General features: G+C 45.6%; 3 protein-coding genes across 10 annotated transcripts in view; 1 reads left to right on the top strand and 2 right to left on the bottom strand.

The window, feature by feature from the left end:
* The window catches only part of CEP89 (centrosomal protein 89), an 86,082-nt gene extending 78,592 nt beyond the window's left edge, over positions 1–7,490 (bottom strand). For 4 of the 5 annotated variants that reach the window (XM_066349664.1, XM_066349666.1, XM_066349665.1 and 1 more), the window contains exons 1-2: positions 7,355–7,490; positions 3,329–3,435 (exon numbers count right to left, since the gene is read on the bottom strand). In XM_066349664.1, coding sequence (XP_066205761.1) covers positions 3,329–3,435; positions 7,355–7,393 — 146 coding nt within the window. In that variant the 5' untranslated portion in view covers positions 7,394–7,490. Of the gene's footprint in view, positions 1–3,317; positions 3,436–7,354 lie in introns of all 5 variants that reach the window. The other variant, XM_066349669.1, reaches the window with a different exon arrangement.
* A 147-nt stretch (positions 7,491–7,637) lies between these two features.
* Positions 7,638–13,315, top strand: FAAP24 (FA core complex associated protein 24). Of its 3 annotated transcripts, none has more exons than XM_066349679.1 (6): positions 7,638–7,774; positions 7,953–8,070; positions 8,192–8,331; positions 9,042–9,194; positions 11,445–11,689; positions 11,769–13,315. In XM_066349679.1, the coding sequence occupies exons 2-6, from the start codon at positions 7,965–7,967 to the stop codon at positions 11,902–11,904; spliced, it is 780 nt and encodes a 259-aa protein (XP_066205776.1). In that variant the 5' UTR covers positions 7,638–7,774; positions 7,953–7,964; the 3' UTR covers positions 11,905–13,315. The 3 variants fall into 3 exon arrangements, with proteins under 3 accessions (XP_066205776.1, XP_066205778.1, XP_066205777.1); XM_066349680.1 differs by having other exon boundaries at positions 7,774–7,822; XM_066349681.1 differs by having other exon boundaries at positions 11,445–11,895.
* A 227-nt stretch (positions 13,316–13,542) lies between these two features.
* RHPN2 (rhophilin Rho GTPase binding protein 2) overlaps positions 13,543–18,391 on the bottom strand; it is a 59,836-nt gene continuing 54,987 nt past the window's right edge. For both annotated transcript variants that reach the window (XM_066349046.1, XM_066349045.1), the window contains exon 15: positions 13,543–14,750. In XM_066349046.1, the coding sequence (XP_066205143.1) occupies positions 14,490–14,750 (261 nt within the window). In that variant the 3' untranslated portion in view covers positions 13,543–14,489. The remainder of the gene's footprint in view (positions 14,751–18,391) is intronic.

Raw genomic sequence — 18,391 nt, 5'->3', positions numbered from 1 at the left:
GAGCCATCCTCAGCGCCTGGGCCATCCCTGCTCCAATGGAGCCTCGGCTGCGGGAGGGGAAGAGAGAGACAGAGAGGAAGGAGGGGGAGGGGTGAAGAAGCAGATGGGCGCCTCTCCTGTGTGCCCTGGCTGGAAATCGAACCCAGGATTCCTGCACGCCAGGCTGACGCTCCACCACTGAGCCAACAGGCCAGGACTGGGAAATAGTTTCTTAGTAAGGTAAATATACAACATAATTGGCAGATATTTCACTCCTACCCAAAAGAAATGAAAGCATATGTCCAAACAAAGATTTGTGCACAAATGTTCATAGCAGCCCTGACTGGATAGCTCAGTTGGTTAGCGTCACCCCAAAGCACAAAGGTTGCTGGTTCGATCCCTGGTCTGGGCACATACAGGAACAGACTACAGACTGATGTTCCTGTCTTTCTCCCTCTCTTCCTTACTCTCTCTCTAAAATCAATAAAATAAAACTTAAATAAAAAATAAAAATAAAAAAAAACTTTGGCCCTGGCCGGTTGGCTTAGTGGTAGAGCGTCAGCCTGACGTGCAGGGGTCCCAGGTTCGATTCCCGGCCAGGGCACACAGGAGAAGCGCCCATCTGCTTCTCCACCCCTCCCCCTCTCCTTCCTCTCTGTCTCTCTCTTCCCCTCCCGCAGCCGAGGCTCCATTGGAGCAAGGATGGCCCGGGCGCTGGGGATGGCTCCTTGGCCTCTGCCCCAGGCGCTAGAGTGGCTCTGGTCGTGACAGAGCGACACCCCGGAGGGGCAGAGCATCGTCCCCTGGTGGGCAGAGCGTTGCTCCCTGGTGGGCGTGCCGGGTGGATCTCGGTCGGGCGCATGCGGGAGTCTGTCTGACTGTCTCTCCCTGTTTCCAGCTTCAGAAAAATACAAAAAAAACAACAACAAAAAAAAAACCCTTTAAAAACTATTCATAGCAACTTTATTTCTAGTAGCCCCAAACTGGAAACAACCCAAATATTCATCAATAGGTGAGGGGATAAACAAATTGTGACATATTTATATAATGGACACATTCAATAAAAAGGACACATTACTGTGTTTCACAATAATATGGATGAATGTCAAAATAATTGTACTGAGTGAAAGAGGCCAGCTTCATTAGTTTGCATAATTGTTTATATAAAAGTCTAGAAAATGCAGACTAGCCTCTAGTGAGAGAAGGCAGATCAGTGGTTGCCTGGGAATGGGGTGAGGGTGGGTTGGGCAGGGGAATGGGAGGTGAAAGAGAGGGGTATGAGGAAACTTCAGAGGATGACGGATATATTTATTGTCTTGACTGTGGTGATGGTGTCATAGGTGTAAACATACGCCCAAATTTACAAATTATCAATTTTAAATATGTACTTTATTGTAGTCCATTATACCTTAAAAACTTTTAAAAAGATAAAGAACTCTCTAAACCAAAAATAGTAATATATTACATGGTCTGTAACATATAGAATTAAAATGTATAAAGTAATAAGAAGGATGGGAAGGAAGCTTGACAACAGAGGTAAATAGCTATAAGATTCTTATACTATTACACTGCACATAAAGTGGAATGATATCAAAGATTAACTTCAAATTTTAAAAAAGGATTTTACTTATTGATCTTACAGAGAGAGGAAGGGGCAGGAGACAAGAAGTAGTTGCTTCACTCTGGCTGTTCACTGGTTGCCTCTCGTATGTGCCTTGACCAGACAAGCCCAGGGTTTCGAACTGGCAACCTCAGCATAGCGTTCCAGGTAGGTCAGCGCTCTATCCACTGAGCCACCACAGACCAGGCCAATGTTGTTTTTTAAAAAAAATTTAAAAAATCTAGAAGTATGCCACATTTGCTACTGCCATGTTGGTTATATTGGGTTTATAAAGATTGAAGACTATAAAAATTTTCTAACAAGTCTATAGCATGCTTGCCACGATAGGACACGTGTTCTTTTTCTTTCTGCTTTATCATGGAAAGTAAAGCAAATCCTCTCACTATTGCTGCTGCTACATAAACACTAAAGTTCTAATGACACTAATGGCTGTTCACACAAACACTGAAGAGCTGGCAGACCCGCAAGTACACTGCAGCGCCGCCGCGCTCGCAGCTGTGAGGCTGCAGGCCAAGGCTGAACCCGGCTCGAAGGAGAGAGGCCAACAGGAGCTCTCTCACTGCGCCACTGAGACGGTGAAATGAAATGATGCTTTCAGAGCACTTACCGCAGCCTTTGGCACAGAGTAAATGCTAATAAATGCCTATTCTTGTTATCAAGATTGTACTAAAGGAGAAAACAAACACTTAAAAATATCTCAGTGGTGTGTTATTTCTTTTTCATCAGAAGGCATACAATATTCTAGTTTCAAAGAACACTAAAAAGAAGGGCTGCCCTTGAATGAAATCTTCTCATTGTTAATAGTCAAGCTATGTATCCAGGTATCTTATGGATAAAAAAAATTGTCTAAAATTCTCCTCTGTCTGAAATCTTGGAGCGCACAGACCGGGGTCTTACGTATCTATCTGATGGTTAGGAGCACTGGAGGACGGGCAAAGCCCAGCCCCTGGGAAGTAAACCCACTTCTCCTCCCTTCCCATAAAGCAGTTCTTTTGAAAGACAGACTTATGTTTAAAGAGAAAATTATGCACACAATTCAAATTCCTTTTAACACACCATCAACCAAAATACTCGGGCTTTTATGTTTTGAAGAATACTAAATGCATTCAATTACAAAATGTGAGAAGTCTATACCTGACAGCAATAAACCATTATCCTGCATAAAAATCATATTAAATTAGGCCCTGGCTGGTTGGCTCAGTGGTAGAGCGTCGGCCTGGCGTGCGGAAGTCCCAGGTTCGATTCCCGGCCACGGCACACAGGAGAGGCGCCCATCTGCCTCTCCAACCCTCCCCCTCTCCTTCCAACCCTCCTCCTCTCCTTCCTCTCTGTCTCTCTCTTCCCCTCATGCAGCCAAGCTCCATTGGAGCAAAAGATGGCCCGGGCGCTGGGGATGGCTCCTTGGCCTCTGCCCCAGGCGCTACAGTGGCTCTGGTCGGGACAGAGCGATGCCCCAGATGGGCAGAGCATCGCCCCCTGGTGGGCGTGCCAGGTGGATCCCGGTAGGGCGCATGCGGGAGTCTGTCTGACTGCCTCCCCGTTTCCAGCTTCAGAAAAATATAAAAAAAAAAAAATCATATTAAATTATAGAACCATGATAAATATTTCAAAGGACATGATTCTAATCACCCTACTTGTAATCTTCTTCCCAGTTCAAACCATGCTAGACCCCACTACTTGGCGGCTGAGCACAGGGGTGAGGTCGGTGCCTGCTCACTTGAGACTCACCTTGGTCTCTCTGGGGACGGGTTGGGGCTGCGGGGCGGAGGTGTGCGGGGCACAGCTGGCTTCGGGGCGATGCTAGCTGCAGGTAGAAAGCCATGGATGATGTGTGGCTGCACAAATAAAACCCAGAACAGTTTTATGAAATCGCCAAGATCCTGCCACCACCCCTCCTTGGGCCTGAGAAGGGACGCTTGCACTGGTCATCCAGGGATCTAGCCCCACCAGGAGGCCCACTCCTCGCCTTGCTATCTCCAATCCCCATGTGGCAGGCAAGCATGCCCACCCAAGGAGCCCATTACAGTTGCCCATAGTGGGGCCCTCTCACCCTTCCCTCCTCAGAGCAGCTTCCTTGACCTCCAGAGTCCCTGACTAGCACCTCCACTTGTCTAACACACTGCTTCCAGTGACCCTACTCACTCGCCAACCCCCTGCAGAACAGAAGCTTCCTGAGAGCAGGCAACTCTCTTGTCTTTACCAATCCATTAAGCCCATTGCCCAACACCTGTCGGTACTTATTAAAGAGTCTAGGTAGGTTTTATTTTTTTAATTGATTTTTAGAGAGGGGATGGGAAAGAGCAGGAGAGAGACAAGAACATCTGTTCCTGTACGTGCCCTGACCGGGGATCAAACCAGCAGCCTCTGCGCTGTGGGATGATGCTCTAACCAACTGAGCTATCCGGCCAGGGCAATTTATAGGTGTTTTTTTTTGTTTGTTTGTTTGTTTTTTATTTATTCATTTTTAGAGAGGAGAGAGAGAGGGAGAGAGAGACAGAGAGGAGAGAGAGACAGAGAGAGAGAGAGAAGGGGGGAGGAGCTGGAAGCATCAACTCCCATATGTGCCTTGACCAGGCAAGCCCAGGGTTTTGAACTGGCGACCTCAGCATTTCCAGGTCGACACTTTATCCACTGCGCCACCACAGGTCAGGCCTATATAAGGTAGTTTTGATGATGCAGAATAACAAAAACTAGTTCCTACCCACATTGCAAGTAGGGGAATCCTGCTTTAGGCAACTGGCAGTCTCTCAGAAGTTTCAGAGTATACTCCAGTCACTTTCTGTGCACTGGCCATTCATTCACACCTACTAGGGGCAAAACACCACGACAGCAATGAAGAAACCATGTCCTCCTCCTTCAGGAGGGAGAGGACAGAAGAAAAATACCCAAATACTTATTATATAACATAGAATTATGAATGTGCCAAGGGAGAGGTAAAGACGAAGTGCTGAGGTGGATCATGGAGGGAAGGAGGCCCTCGGGTCTGGGGGCCAGCAAGGGGACCTCCTGCCCCTTGAAGAAAACCACAGAGGCATTTAGACTAGGTCTTTTAAGATGGCCACCGCTCTCACATTTGGGAGATAAGAAGAAAAGCATTCTAGGAAGAGGGACCAGCAGGAACAAAGGAATGAAGCAAGACAGGAGTGGCAGTGCTCTGCAGATAACAAGTACCCAGTTTGCTGTAATACAGAAGCATCGATCGAGAGGGAGAGGCTGACCAATAGGCTGGGGGTTAGAATGGGGATTGTTTCCATTTAAGAGTTTTGATACCAGACTAAGGCGATCCTGTGGCCCAGTGAGGAGCACCAACTAGAGTTAGCCCCTGGAAAGACTAACGAGGCTGTAGTAGGTATAAGGTCTAGGAAGACACGGGAGGTACAACCGAGGGGAAGAGCCAGGGTTTTGGGCATCTTTCAGGAGTGAGGAATGAATAGACCTCCCAAATGTCTCCTGCAGCGCCCACCCCTGGCCCCCCAATTTCACTCGCATGCCCAATCCCAAAGCAGGCATTCCAGGGCAGTGTCTGCTGTATCTCTCTCTTCTGTTTATCTCTCTGTGTAGCACCTACCATCCTGCATTACAGTTTAATGTCTGCCTTCTCCCCCATCTCCTACCTCCCTTCCCCACACATGGGAGATGCTCAAAGAGAAAATAAAGGTTTTCTTTATCTTTGAATTCCTAGGGGCTGGCATCTGGTAGGTCCTCCAAAAAGGCCTCATTAGTTTTGTGCTTTTTTTTTTTTTAATGGGAGACAGAGAGAGGAACAGACAGACAGAAAGAGAGGGAGATGAGAAGCTTCAATTCTTTGTTGCAGCACCTTAATTGTTCACTGATTGCTTTCTCATATGTGCCTTGACTGAGGGACGATACAGCCAAGCCAGCAACCTCTAGGCTCAAGCCAGGGACCATGGGGTCATGTCCATGATCCCATGCTCAAGCCAGTGACCCAGTGTTCAAGCCGGTGACCTCAAGGTTCAAAACCGACGTTCTATCCACTGTGTCACTGCCTGGTCAGGTGCTTTGTTTTTCTGGTAAAGTGAAATTCTAAGAGTATGCTGAGCATTTCTCATGATATCACTATAATTATTTCCGAACTGTGAGCCTCTAAAACACAGGATGATGAGGCCCTAGCTGGTTGTCTCAGCAGTAGAGCGTGGACCTGGCATGTGGAAGTACCGAGTTCAATTCTCGGTCAGGGCACAGAGGAAAGGTGACCATCTGCTTCTCCCCTCTACCCCTCCTCTCTCTCCCTCTCTCTCTCGCTCAATTGCCAGTGGCCCCAGATGGGCAGAGCTTTGGCCCCAGACGGGTGTTGCTGGGCTCCGTTATCTCCCCTCTTCTCATTTAATAAATAAATAAATAAATAAAATAAAACACAGGATGAACCTATCTCAACCTAGCGTGAAAAACCTCAGGGGCAGCCCCACTCTCCTGATGACAGATAAATCTAGTGTGGCTGTTAAGCTGCTATCTGTTGGTACCTACAATGAACCCAGTCCTCATCCCTACACATATACTCTATGCTTAGCTCTCAGAATTGCCTTCCATTTTCCGCACAGCAAATAATACCTTCTTTTTCAGGCCTTTATATATGATGTTTTCCTGCCCTCCCACCACTAATGGAATTCTCTTTCCTTATCTACCCAATCTCCTTTCCCCCAGCCTAGGTCAATTCTCCAGACTGACTTTGCTGCCTCTTCCTTAGTATGGGTCTTACCAGTAATTTTTTGCCTTGCCATTTTGTGTTGAATTACTTAATGGGTTTGTCTATCCTTTGGACAATGTGGCCATAGGCTGTCAATCAACTGTGGGTATCTGAAGCAGAGTAGGAACTCAATAATGTCATGCTGAGTTAGCAAAATTGCAGTGCAAGGATATGTTTCAGGTATGTCTTCACTGCTTCTCAACATCCCCTGTCTAAAATGCCGCAGGTGGTTGTGATGGGGCTGAGAACAGAGAGCCAAGAAGTCAGACATGCTTGCTAACCTCGGTTTAACCAGAGCTCAGGAACTCCCTTATCAAAATGCTTTCTCTGCACTTCCAGTATTACGTTTATGGAGAACTGGGTATAAGTAGGTTTGGAGTTTCGACAGTCAAGTGTGGACAAGGAAGACAGCAATACAGGAGTTGAGGGTGTCTATGGAGAGTGATTATAATAACAGACTGTTAAATTAGAAATCAGGGCTGGAAACCAGAGCAGTAAGAACACTGGTAAGGTCAATAGAATGGTTGTAGGGGGTTTGTTGGAATTAGGATTCTAAAGGAAGTAAGTACAAAACAAAACAAAAAAGAAAGAAAGAAAGAAAGAAAGAAAGAAAGAAAAGGCATAGAAATAGTGAGGAGCTGCTGCTTTAAGTCTAGGTAAATGCTGGAGGACAGGACGGGGACGGGAACAGCTGCCAGATGTATTTGTTGGGTAGAAGAATCTATGGAACTTGCTTATGGGGTATCCGTGGTGGGTGGCAGGGAGGAATCAAAATGACTCTCCAACAGGGACACCCAGCAGTAGGGAAGGTCTGTGCCGGGAAGGAGTTAACTCCCCGACACCGGAGTGAATGTTGAGGAGACTGGGCGATTCCTGTCCGACTGAGGCTGATCCAGGGATAAAGAATAATTTAGAACACGAAAAATCAGGGCTTTCCAAATGGAAAACCACTTACTTTGCCTCGATCTCAGGCCAAGTCCCAAACCCTCCTCCCTTAACTCCTAGTCCCCTCCTAGGCCAGGACGCAAGCCGGGCGAGAATCTACTTACAAAGTGGCTCTTGCGGCCTCTCTGAAACCCCAGGGGCATCTTTGCTGCCGAGTGCGGTCACACCAGGTCTAAATGGACAATCAAATCTCAGAGTCCAGGACCGCTCCCTAAAACCTGGCCCCGGCAGCTGGCCTATCCCCAGACGCTTTTTCTATTCAGGGGAACTCCACAACAACCACGCCTGCTGCTGGCTCTGCTTTCTCACTGGCCAATTAGAGCCAAGGATACTGCAGACCCGTCGCTCTTGGCAACCAGCCGTTCTCATTTAAATCTTCTCCCGTGCGGAAATTGTGTGCGCTGTCCCTTCTTTTATTGGCTAGAGGAGATGTCGATCTCTAACGCCGTAGCCTATCTGACGTTCTGGGAGGCGGAGAGCGGGCAAGACAAAGCACTTGACTGAGGAGCTGCGGGGTGGAACCGGTAGGTGACGAAAATGAGGGGACTAAATTTCCTGACTCTTAGACTTTGGTAAATAATTCAGACTTTTAGAGGACACTGCAGACTGGCTCCTGCCAAGAAGCCCGGCTTCGAGTGGAATGTTGGGCCGCGTGCAGGAAGAACAGCTTGCTCAAATGCCGCCTTGCATTTCCCTCTGCAGATCTAGGCCACCATGGAAAGGAACCCCCCTGATGGCGCAGGCCCTGTGCACGTGCCTTTTGGGCACATTATTGCCGATGAGAAATGGCGTGGGTCGCAGCTGGCACAGGGCATGCAAGGTCAGTGGGCTGCCCTCTGCATAACCCTCTTCTAACTCACCCCCCTTTAAAAAAACGTTTTACTAATTGCTGCCTTTTCATCTAGAGCTCACGTAGCTTATTTTCTTGTCTGCATTTTAAGGGAAAATTACAGTTGTTTTTGAGGATGGCCTGGCACCGGTAGATTTTTACTTGTCTGTCAGATCCTGCATTCTTTATATCAAGGAAGCTGATTTGGTGGCAGGAAATAGCTACCGAAAGAGGCTTGTTCGCGTTAGAAATGTGAGTACTGAATTGAAGAAACTGACACTGAAAACTGTCTTCTATTTCTCCTCCCTGTTATGTTTGGAATAATTTCTATAAAACCTTTAGCCATTCCAAGCACTCTTGGAACGATAGCTTTCTGTGTGTGTGTGTGTGTGTGTGTGTGTGTGTGTGTGTATGATAGAGACAGAGACAGACAACAGAGAGGGACAGACAGGAAGGAAGAGAGATGAGAAGCATCAGTTCTTCGTTTGGGCACCATAGTTGTTCATTGATTGCTTTCTCATATGTGCCTTGCGGGGGGGGGGGGGGCTACACCAGACAGAGTGACCCCTTGCTCAAACCAGATGAACCCGCGCTCAAGCCGACGACCTCAGGGTTTCCAACCTGGGTCCTCCGCGCCCCAGTCTGATGCTCTATCCACTGCTCCACTGCCTAGTCAGGCAGGATGATAGCTTTCTTTTTTTTTTTTTAAATTTTTTTTTTTTAAAGATTTTATTTATTCATTATAGAGAGGGGAGAGAGAGAGAGAGAAGGGGGGAGGAGCAGGAAGCATCAACTCCCATATGTGCCTTGACCAGGCAAGCCCAGGGTTTTGAACCAGCAACCTCAGCGTTTCCAGGTTGTCGCTTTATCCACTGCGCCACCACAGGTCAGGCGGATGATAGCTTTCTTAAACTTGAATTTTGTTACAAAAGGGCTCACTGTTGTTTTATTTCTTTTTGAAGTCCAAGAATCTTCAAGGAATTATAGTAGTTGAAAAAACACAGACAAGTGAACAGTACTTCTCAGCCATACAGAAGTTTACTGTGCTGGACCTTGGGATGGTGTTGCTACCAGTGGCCAGCCAGGTGGAAGCATCCTGCCTCATTATCCAGTTAGTAAGTACTGATTCCTAGTTTCCACAATAGCTCTGTCTTAAGGACTCTCAACTGACCTTCATGGATCTTTTAGCAGCTGCCTTTGCTTGCTATGGTTTCTTCCTGAGTCCATCATTCCAATCTAATCATTCGGTGTTGGTTTATAAGACATTGTTGAGGATTTTAAGTTCAGAACTTGCCTTTGCAACCAGCCTAGCTTGACAGCCATTCTAGGCAACTGTATAACAAAGTGAACAAGTTGGAGACTTCCAGGCTGTGAGGACTCCGTCACAGATTATTCTGTATTGATGCTGGTGAAAATGTCAGCTAGCAACTGCTTTACCTCATCCCCATGTTTTTTTGTTTTTGTTTTTTTTGTATTTTTCTGAAGCTGGAAATGGGGAGAGACAGTCAGACAGACTCCCGCATGCGCCTGACCGGGATCCACCCAGCACGCCCACCAGGGGGCGATGCTCTGCCCCTCTGGGGGGTCGCTCTGTCGCGACCAGAGCCTCTCTAGCGCCTGGGGCAGAGGCCAAGGAGCCATCCCCAGCGCCCGGGCCATCTTTGCTCCAATGGAGCCTCGGCTGCGGGAGGGGAAGAGAGAGACAGAGGAGGGGGGTGGGGGTGGAGAAGCAAATGGGCGCTTCTCCTATGTGCCCTGGCCGGGAATCGAACCCGGGTGCCCTGCACGCCAGGCCGACGCTCTACCGCTGAGCCAACCGGCCAGGGCTCCCCATGTATATTTTAAGCGTCAACTTTCTGTGTGTGAGTTTCTGTTGTTTTTAAACTACAAGATTATTTAACATGACGTACACCAGAATTTTGTGGGGAAACTTTTCAAAAGAGCGATACATGAGCCTTACTTACCTCACACCAATTAAAAGTCAGAATGTGGGAGTAGGGCTTCAGCATCAGTTTTTGTTACTGATTTTATTTATAATTTGAGAAAGGAAGGGAGAAAGAGAGAGGCATCAACTCATTGTTCCACTTAGCTGTGCACCAGTTAATTGGGCCTTATATGTTCCCTGACTGGGGCTCAAACTGGGGGTCTCCAGGTAGAGCAAGTACCCTCAGGATGGAGCCAGGCGACCCTGGGTGGAACCGGTAAGCCAAGAGCTCCGGGAGGATGCGCGCTCCACTGTACAACTGGCCAGGGCTTGTGTTGTTGATTATAAATCTTACCCACCCTCGGCCCTGGCCAGGTGCCTCACTGGATAGAGCATTTTCTTGGTACACCGAGATCTCAGGTTCGATCCCAGGTCAGGGCACAAATGGGAAGCAACTAATGAGTGCACTACTAAGTGGAACAAGTTGATGCTTCTCTCTCTGTCAAATCAATGGGGAAAAAAATGTTAAGTAAAATTAAAAAAAAATAAGATAGATCCTCCCCTTATGTGCTCTGGGGTTAAGAACCAAATTGGAAATGCAGTCCTGTGTTGTCCACAGATTCCCTCCATGGCTCTCTGCCACATTTCTGGCTTTACTATTCCTGACTTCCCTTGGTGTATGCTATTGTCTGCCTTTCTATAACCACAACTAACTGAAGACTTGGTTTCTCCTTTGATAGGCAAGTTCCCTGCAGGTACTCTATCAAGCAGGTCCAGTTTCAGTGTAGGCATCATTTAATCTCATACAACTGAAACACTTCTTAGTGGACCATAGGAACATATTTGAATTCCTCAGAGTATTTTTTTTTTCCTTAACTGAGAAGCAGGGAGGCAGAGTGACAGGACTCCCACATCTGCCCTGACCACCGGGATCCACCCAGCAAGCCCCCTACCAGGTGATGCTCTGTCCATCCAGGGCCATTGCTCCATTGCTCGGCAACAGAGCTATTTTAGAACCTGAGGCGAGGCCATGGAGCCATCCTCAGCACCTGAAGCCAAATTGCTCCAAACGAGCCATGGCTGTGGGAGGGAAAGAGAGAGAGAGAGAAGGAAGAGGGGGAAGGGGGAAGAAGCAAATTGTCGCTTCTCCTGTGTGCCCTGACTGGGAATCAAACCTGGGACATCTGTTTTCATTGGTTTTATCCTAAGCATTCTGGAAACCCAAGTTCTTATTTTTTTGCCTTTTATTCCTTTGTGTAGTCATATGGCTCATCTTTCAATAGTTTTGTTGATGAAAAGTTATATGCATGGTATATAAAAACACCTGTAGCGGTAAGTCAAGCTGAACCAAATAGAAAATATAAAATTTCCACAAAACAAATTTTTAAGAAAACTGCTGGGCCTTCATAGGGTGCTCACATACTCTTTAATTTCGGTTCAGGTTCAAGAACAAACCAAAGAGCCCAGTAAGAACCCCTTTCTCAGGAAGAAACAGGCTGTGATCTCTGAGGCGTCCCTACTTCGCACTGTGCAACAGATCCCAGGAGTTGGGAAAGTCAAAGCTCCCCTTCTGCTTCAGAAGTTCCCAAGTATCCAGCAACTAAGTAATGCTTCCATCCAAGAACTGGAGCCAGTCGTTGGACAATCAGTAGCACAGCAAATCCATGCGTTCTTCACACGGTCCAGGTGACAGCTCTTACAGCATTTACTACGTTTTCTCTGTTAGACCACAAACTACAGGATCTTGTTTTCTTCTCACATTTAGGAATCAAGAAGAAAGATTTCCTTTCACAGCAACTAGAAGCCTGAGTAGAGCATGCCAGTTGTCCTGCCCTGCTTTCTGGGTGCAGGCACTGAAGTTAGTAGGCTCCAATGGGGCTGCCCTGATTCTGCTACCCTGAAAGAGGGCCAGCAGGGATCTTCCTGAGAGTCACTTGGATTAAGGACTCCCAGATTCAGCAAAAAGCCATTTTGAGCAGATTTGACTGCGTGACCTTGACCTGCATCTATCATGGAAAGGTCTTATCAAGTTTCAGGTGGTGGATATGACCTTCTAAAGGGAACAAACTTACAATGAAGCACTGTGTACCACATACCCCTTGTTCCTGGTGGCAGAGCCACTGTTCTCCAGGTCTGCTCTTAAACCTGTGCTTTGAGGCCTGCTGCCAATTGTACAGCCTTTGTTCTCCCTCCCACCCTTCATTCGTGGTAGCTGCACAGTTTGTTTATAATCATGGGCTCATCTGAACACAGCCTGAAGTGTAGAGCACCCACTTCAAGATAAAAAGCCAGTATGTGTGGGAAGAAAAATAATGTGTTTGTGAATGTGTAGCCCAACAATGGGAAGGTACACAGGAAAATGGCAGGGGCAGCTGTATTCAGAGAGAAGAAAGTCCTCTTTTGTGAAATGTTTGATTTTTTTTTCTTTTTTTTTAGTAAGAGACAGAGAGGGACAGGTAGGGACAGATAGGCAGGAAGGGAGAGAAACAAGAAGCATTAATTCTTTGTTGCCACACCTTAGTTCATTGATTGCTCTCTCATATGTCCCTTGACTGGGAGGCTACAGCAGAGTGAGTGACCCTTGCTCAAGCCATCAACCTTGGGCTTCAAGCCAGCGACCTTTGGGCTCAAGCCAGCGACCATGGGGTCGTGTCTATAAGCCTACACTGAAGCCAGCAACCCCGTGCTCAAGCTAGATAAGCCTGTACTCAAGGCTGCGACCTCGAGGTTTCCAAGTTGGGTCCTCTGCGTCCCAGTCTGATGATCTATCTACTGCACCACCGTCTGGTCAGGCTTAGAAATTTTTAAAAATCAAACAATAAAATCATTTGTGCATTAGGGTAGAAACAATTTGAAAGGAGGGAATTAAAGTACCAAAGTCCGAAACATTAACTCAGGCAAATGAAATGAATGTGTTTATTTAAATATACAAAAATGGTCCTAAGAGCAGTAGATGCACTTTTCCACAGGTGTTGCTTTTCTTTTGCTATTGTGCACTTAGAGAATATCTTAAATTCTCATTAACTCTCAAAATTAGCCTGACCAGGCAGTGGCGTAGTGGATAGAGCATCAGACTGGGATGCAGAACATTCAGGTTCGAGACCCCAAGGTCGCCAGCTTGAGCACGGGCTCATCTGGTTTGAGCAAAGCTCACCAGCTTGGACCCAAGGTCGCTGGCTCAATCAAGGGGTTACTCGGTTGGCTGAAGGCCCATGTGAGAAAGCAATCAATGAACAACTAAGGTGTCACAACGGAAAACTGATGATTGATGCTTCTCATCTCTCTCCATTCCTGTCTCTCTGTCCCTATCTATCTCTCTCTGACTCTGTAAAAAAAAATAAATATAAAATAAAATAATAATTTAAAAAACTCAAAATTAGATCTCTGCTATATTTTTAAGCTATGCGAAGTTTGACACACTTTCTATACTGTTAGCATCCTCTTTAAAATTAAGTTGATGTAATTCTGAAACAGGTTCTTAAAAACAAGAACACTTTTTAAGGAATATACTCAGTACTAATTTAGGCCAAGGACCAGACTCACATTTAAAGTTTATTTGAGGAAGTAATACATACTCATGTTCAACAGTATGAAATAATACAGTTTTAAGCTTGTACTATGTCCACAGTGAATCTTAATAGAATCACGGCATCATCCAACTTACGAGAAATTGGTAAGAAAGTCATTTTAAAAATCAAATAGAGCTTTTAAACTTGAATCATTTACACCATTACCTTATAAAGTTCAACCCATTTTAAAGGCTCTTAAAATATACAATTATGTACTTTCTACTTTAAAAACAAAATGAAAAATGTTTTGAGTATCAAACAGTATATTATCTACCTTGTAGACAAGATCTTCATCTAACACTGCTGCTGTGTTAGCAACTTGTGAGTGACATGTAACTAGAAGAAAACCTACTCTGAAATTGTTTTATCCAATAAGTCATGACAAATTGGACATTAGACTTTATCGGGAAATAGCAATCTGAAATAGTAAATCTTGTCATTTTAGATTAATGATTTCCCCTTAGAAAGCAACTCTTTGGAACTTTTTAGTAACACTAATTTAAATCCATTCTTATAGTTCCTTGACCTGATTTAATTGGGGTTCCCCTGGATTCTGGGTTAAGGAATGATCTATTACCCAAGCCTGGAAACTTATAAATAGGACCAATAGAGGTAACCCCAATTTAACTGATAGTAACTAAAAGTCATAATTATAGCCATTAAAAACAGCCATATTTTCATCACTATTCTATTTATAATACTTTAATAAATAACTTGTTGCAATATGGTAACATTCCTTGAATAAGTTTGCCACAAATTTCTAGAGGTTCTTGTTACTTTCATTCATAAAGATATCCCTTGTAAGGTTACACTGTAAGAAAACAATGTGAGGCTAGAAATGTCCCATTATGGCACAAATATGGAGGCCTACGGGGTGCTGGAAATGTTTCAGGCCGGAACGATTTTGTTTGCTCACATTAATACAAAGAACTGTCCGAGTTGAGAAGGCTGAACGGAGAGGGGAGCTTCTTCTTGACTTGAGGCCTGGCAACTCCAACCGATGGGAGGCACAAGGTGCTGGCCGACTTCTGTCTGTTCTTGTTGGTGCCCCAACTCAAGAAAGAAAGCTTTTTTGAGATTTTCTTGGTTTTATCAGTTTTATCATCATCATCTATGGCTAAGCAGATCATGGAGTAAGTTTTCTGCATTCCCACTGAGTACGTGGCACATTTACTATGCTGCACAAAGAAAAGGAAGAAAAGGGTGTTAGAAATCCTCAAGATACCTGGTGAATGACTGCGATGTTTGACACGCACATTCTACACTGTTAGCATCCTCTTTAAAATTAGGTTGATGTAATTCTGAAACTCAGGTTCTTAAAAACAAGGACACTTTTTAAGGGATATACTCAGTACTAATTTATTTATTTTTTACAGAGACTGAGAGTGAGTCAGAGAGAGGGATAGACAGGGACAGACAGACAGGAATGGAGAGAGATGAGAAGCATCAATCATTAGTTTTTCCATTGCGTGTTGCAACACAGTTGTTCATTGATTGCTCCCTCATATGTGCCTTGACCGTGGGCCTTCAGCAGATCGAGTAATCCCTTGCTGGAGCCAGCGACCTTGGGTCCAAGCTGGTGAGCTTTGCTCAAACCAGATGAGTCTGCACTCAAGCTGGCGACCTCGGGGTCTCGAACCTGGGTCCTTCTGCATCCCAGTCCAACGCTCTATCCACTGCGCCACCGCCTGGTCAGGCTCAGTACTAATTTAGGCCAAGGACCAGACTCACTTTTAAAGTTTATTTGAAGAAGTAATACATACTCATGTTCAACAATATGAAAATATGGTGAACAGCAGGGGTTCCTCCTGCCTTGGCTCCAGGCCCCTCTGACTTAAACATGATTTGTTATACTTCTGGAGACAATGTTCATATGTGCAGGTAATGATATGTGCCTAAGTATATGTTACCATCTGTCTTTCCTTAAAAGGAATACACTACACACTGACTGGTCTGCACCCTGCTTTCTTACTGTATTTTGGATTTCAGTCTGTGCATTAGGTATAGCTCAACTTCATTCTCTTTAAAGACAATATAGAATCCACGGTGAGCACACCATGAACTGTTTTCCCTATTTAAGTGGTACAGTCCTGTGGTGGTATATCCATTCACACTGTGGGGCAACTATCAGCACCATCCATCTCCAGAACTTTCTCATCTTCCCCAAATAAAACCGTGCCTATTAAACCCAACTATTAACTTTTAAAGGATTGTGTTGTACTCAAATAGAAAATCTGAAGAAATTTGTTTTCTAAACACTTCCATGTGGGTTATCACCTGCTTGTAAGGTTTGCCTAACACTGAGGTTGCTTTGTTCACCAAATGTTTATCGAACACCAGGCATTGAAATGAGGCCATGTATATAAGTATACATACAAGACAGCTCAGTGGTTGGGTACATGGTTCATAATATAAATCAAGGGATTTGAGTGACGCAGCCATAAAGGAGGGTATTCACTTTATAAAATGCTCCTCTTGAGTGTGGCTCGTTTGGAAGTAATCCTCTCCTTTCTATAAAATTGCCACTAATCCACATGCTTCACAGGACACACATGTTCTCATTACATACAATACAGTAAACTCCTGAAGGTAGACTTAATGCCTGCAACAGCTGCACATCACTGGAGGACATTCGCCAAGCTGACTGGCTTCCCATGACATTCTAACGCAGACCGCAAACCTCTCTAAACTGGACACCCCATCACCTGGCACTCCTCCATTTCCTAGTAACTTCATTCCCTTTCTCCTACGTGCTTTCTCTCCAGCCCTTCACATGCCCTCCTGATATCCTTGCCTTCTACTTAATTGCGTCTGTCCCCCAAAACAGGCCCTCTTGTGTACCTGGATCTCATGCCCTCTCTTCTCCGAGAGTTCCCTCCTTGCCCTCCTATCTCCCAGACCTTTCTCACCGGCACACAAGCTTGCTGGGTTACCTACACACACACCAGCACCTCCTTTGAAAAGCTTTCCTTTTCCCTACATCCGTGCCCCCCTCCCGCCAGCTACCCTCCAATGTCCCTGCTCCCTTTCACAGGTCTTCCCTTCCATTCACTTTTTTCATGTCCTCATCCAGCATGCTCCCGACTCACAGCTTCCAAGGGCATCTCTCTGGAACTCTCAGGGCTTTCTGGAGCAGTCTGAAACCAGAGCCCTAATCAAAGTTTACATTACTCAGATAAGGAAACTGAGGCCAAGGGGTGGGTATTAACCTGCTAAAGGTCACACAGCTTGTCAATGGTACACAAGGCCTGATTCCAGGTCTTTTGATTCCAAGCGTAGGAGTCCCCAGGGATCCCCACTGCAATCCAGAGAGAGTAGGGGAGTGGGTAATCATCTCCGCAAGAACACTCGGCTTTATTCTCATTACAGGTATTTTGTTTTGTTTAAAGAAAAGGCTCAGCAGTTAAAAACTGCTCAAATGGGCCTGACCTGTGGTGGCACAGTGGATAAAGTGTCGACCTGGGATGCTGAGGTCACCGTTTCAAAACCCTGCACTTGTCTGGTCAAGGCATATATGGGAGTTGATGCTTCCTGCTCCTCCCCCTTCTCTCTCTCTCTCTCTCTCTCTCTCATTCTCTCTGTCTCTCTCATACTCTATTCTCTCTCCTCTCTAAAATGAATTTTTAAAAAAAGCTTCCTAAAAAAGCTGCTCACAGGTCTGACCTGTGGTGGAGCAGTGGATAAAGCGTCAACCTGGAATGCTGAGGTTGCTGGTTCAAAACCCTGGGCTTGCCTGGTCAAGGCACATATGGGAGTTGATGCTTCTTGCTCCTCCCCTTCTCTCTCTCTCTCTCTCTCTCTCTTTCTCTCTCTCTCTCCTCTCTCTATAATGAATAAATAAAAAAAATCTTTAAAATATATTTTAAAAAAAGAATAAAAAAAAAAAGCTGCTCACATGTTATTGCCTAAAGTCTTTGCTGGGAGAAAAGAGTAACACATCATGGTTATTCTACCATCTACTATGGACTGAAACACACCCCATGTCAGGCACTGTTGACCCCATTTTCCTGAGACTGAGCTGTTCCCTGACTTGCCCAAGATCAGACAGCCGGTGGCAAAGCCAGGATTCAAATCTTCTGAGAGTAGAATCCTTGCTTTTAACCACCACATCCAATTGCCTTCTTCATAGAGATGACAGGGTTGAAAGATAAGCCTTTCAATCTCTGTTTGTGGCAGGGTCCTTCTGTGAAGCCATGCCTCCCTCCCTGTCAGTGCCATACTCCAGCCCTTCAGCCCAGAGCCCAGTCTTTATTCATTCTCCTTTTGAACAAACCTCTTTTTTCTGTTTCTGGTCGGGCCCTTGACCACTTGTCCAGCAATTCTATGGAGTCTACCCCTAAAAGTACAGTTTCTCACAGTCCCTTCCCCCAACGTGCTCTGTCAGTCCCTCGACTTGTTTGTCTTATTTTAAAATTAAAATATGGTAATTCACATACCATAATATTCATGCAATTCAGTGGTGTGTAGCATATTCACAGTTGTGTAACCACCACCACTGCCTAATTTCAGAACATTTCCACCCCCTCCCCAAGAAACCCTGCACTTCATTCCCTCGTGCTCCAGCACGAACCCCTGGCAACCACGAATTTCCACTGTTTCCATGGAACTGCCTATTCTGGGCATTTCTTATCAGTGAAATCACACAATCCATTCTCTCCAACCTTCTTTAATCTGAATTCTGTTGCCATCTCCCCTTTTGCCCTTTTGTCTTGCTGCCAACAATAGACACAGCTCCTCCTCCCTCACTCTCCATCTCTTAACTCATGCAACACAGCCAACTATTCTCTTGGGCAGGCTCTTCTTCCTTTGCTTCAGAAGC

This window comes from Saccopteryx leptura, chromosome 9 (genome assembly GCF_036850995.1).
Source record: "Saccopteryx leptura isolate mSacLep1 chromosome 9, mSacLep1_pri_phased_curated, whole genome shotgun sequence".
NCBI lineage: Eukaryota > Metazoa > Chordata > Mammalia > Chiroptera > Emballonuridae > Saccopteryx > Saccopteryx leptura.
The sequence above is the reverse complement of the archived record's forward strand: the minus strand, read 5'-3'. Positions and strand labels throughout refer to the sequence as shown.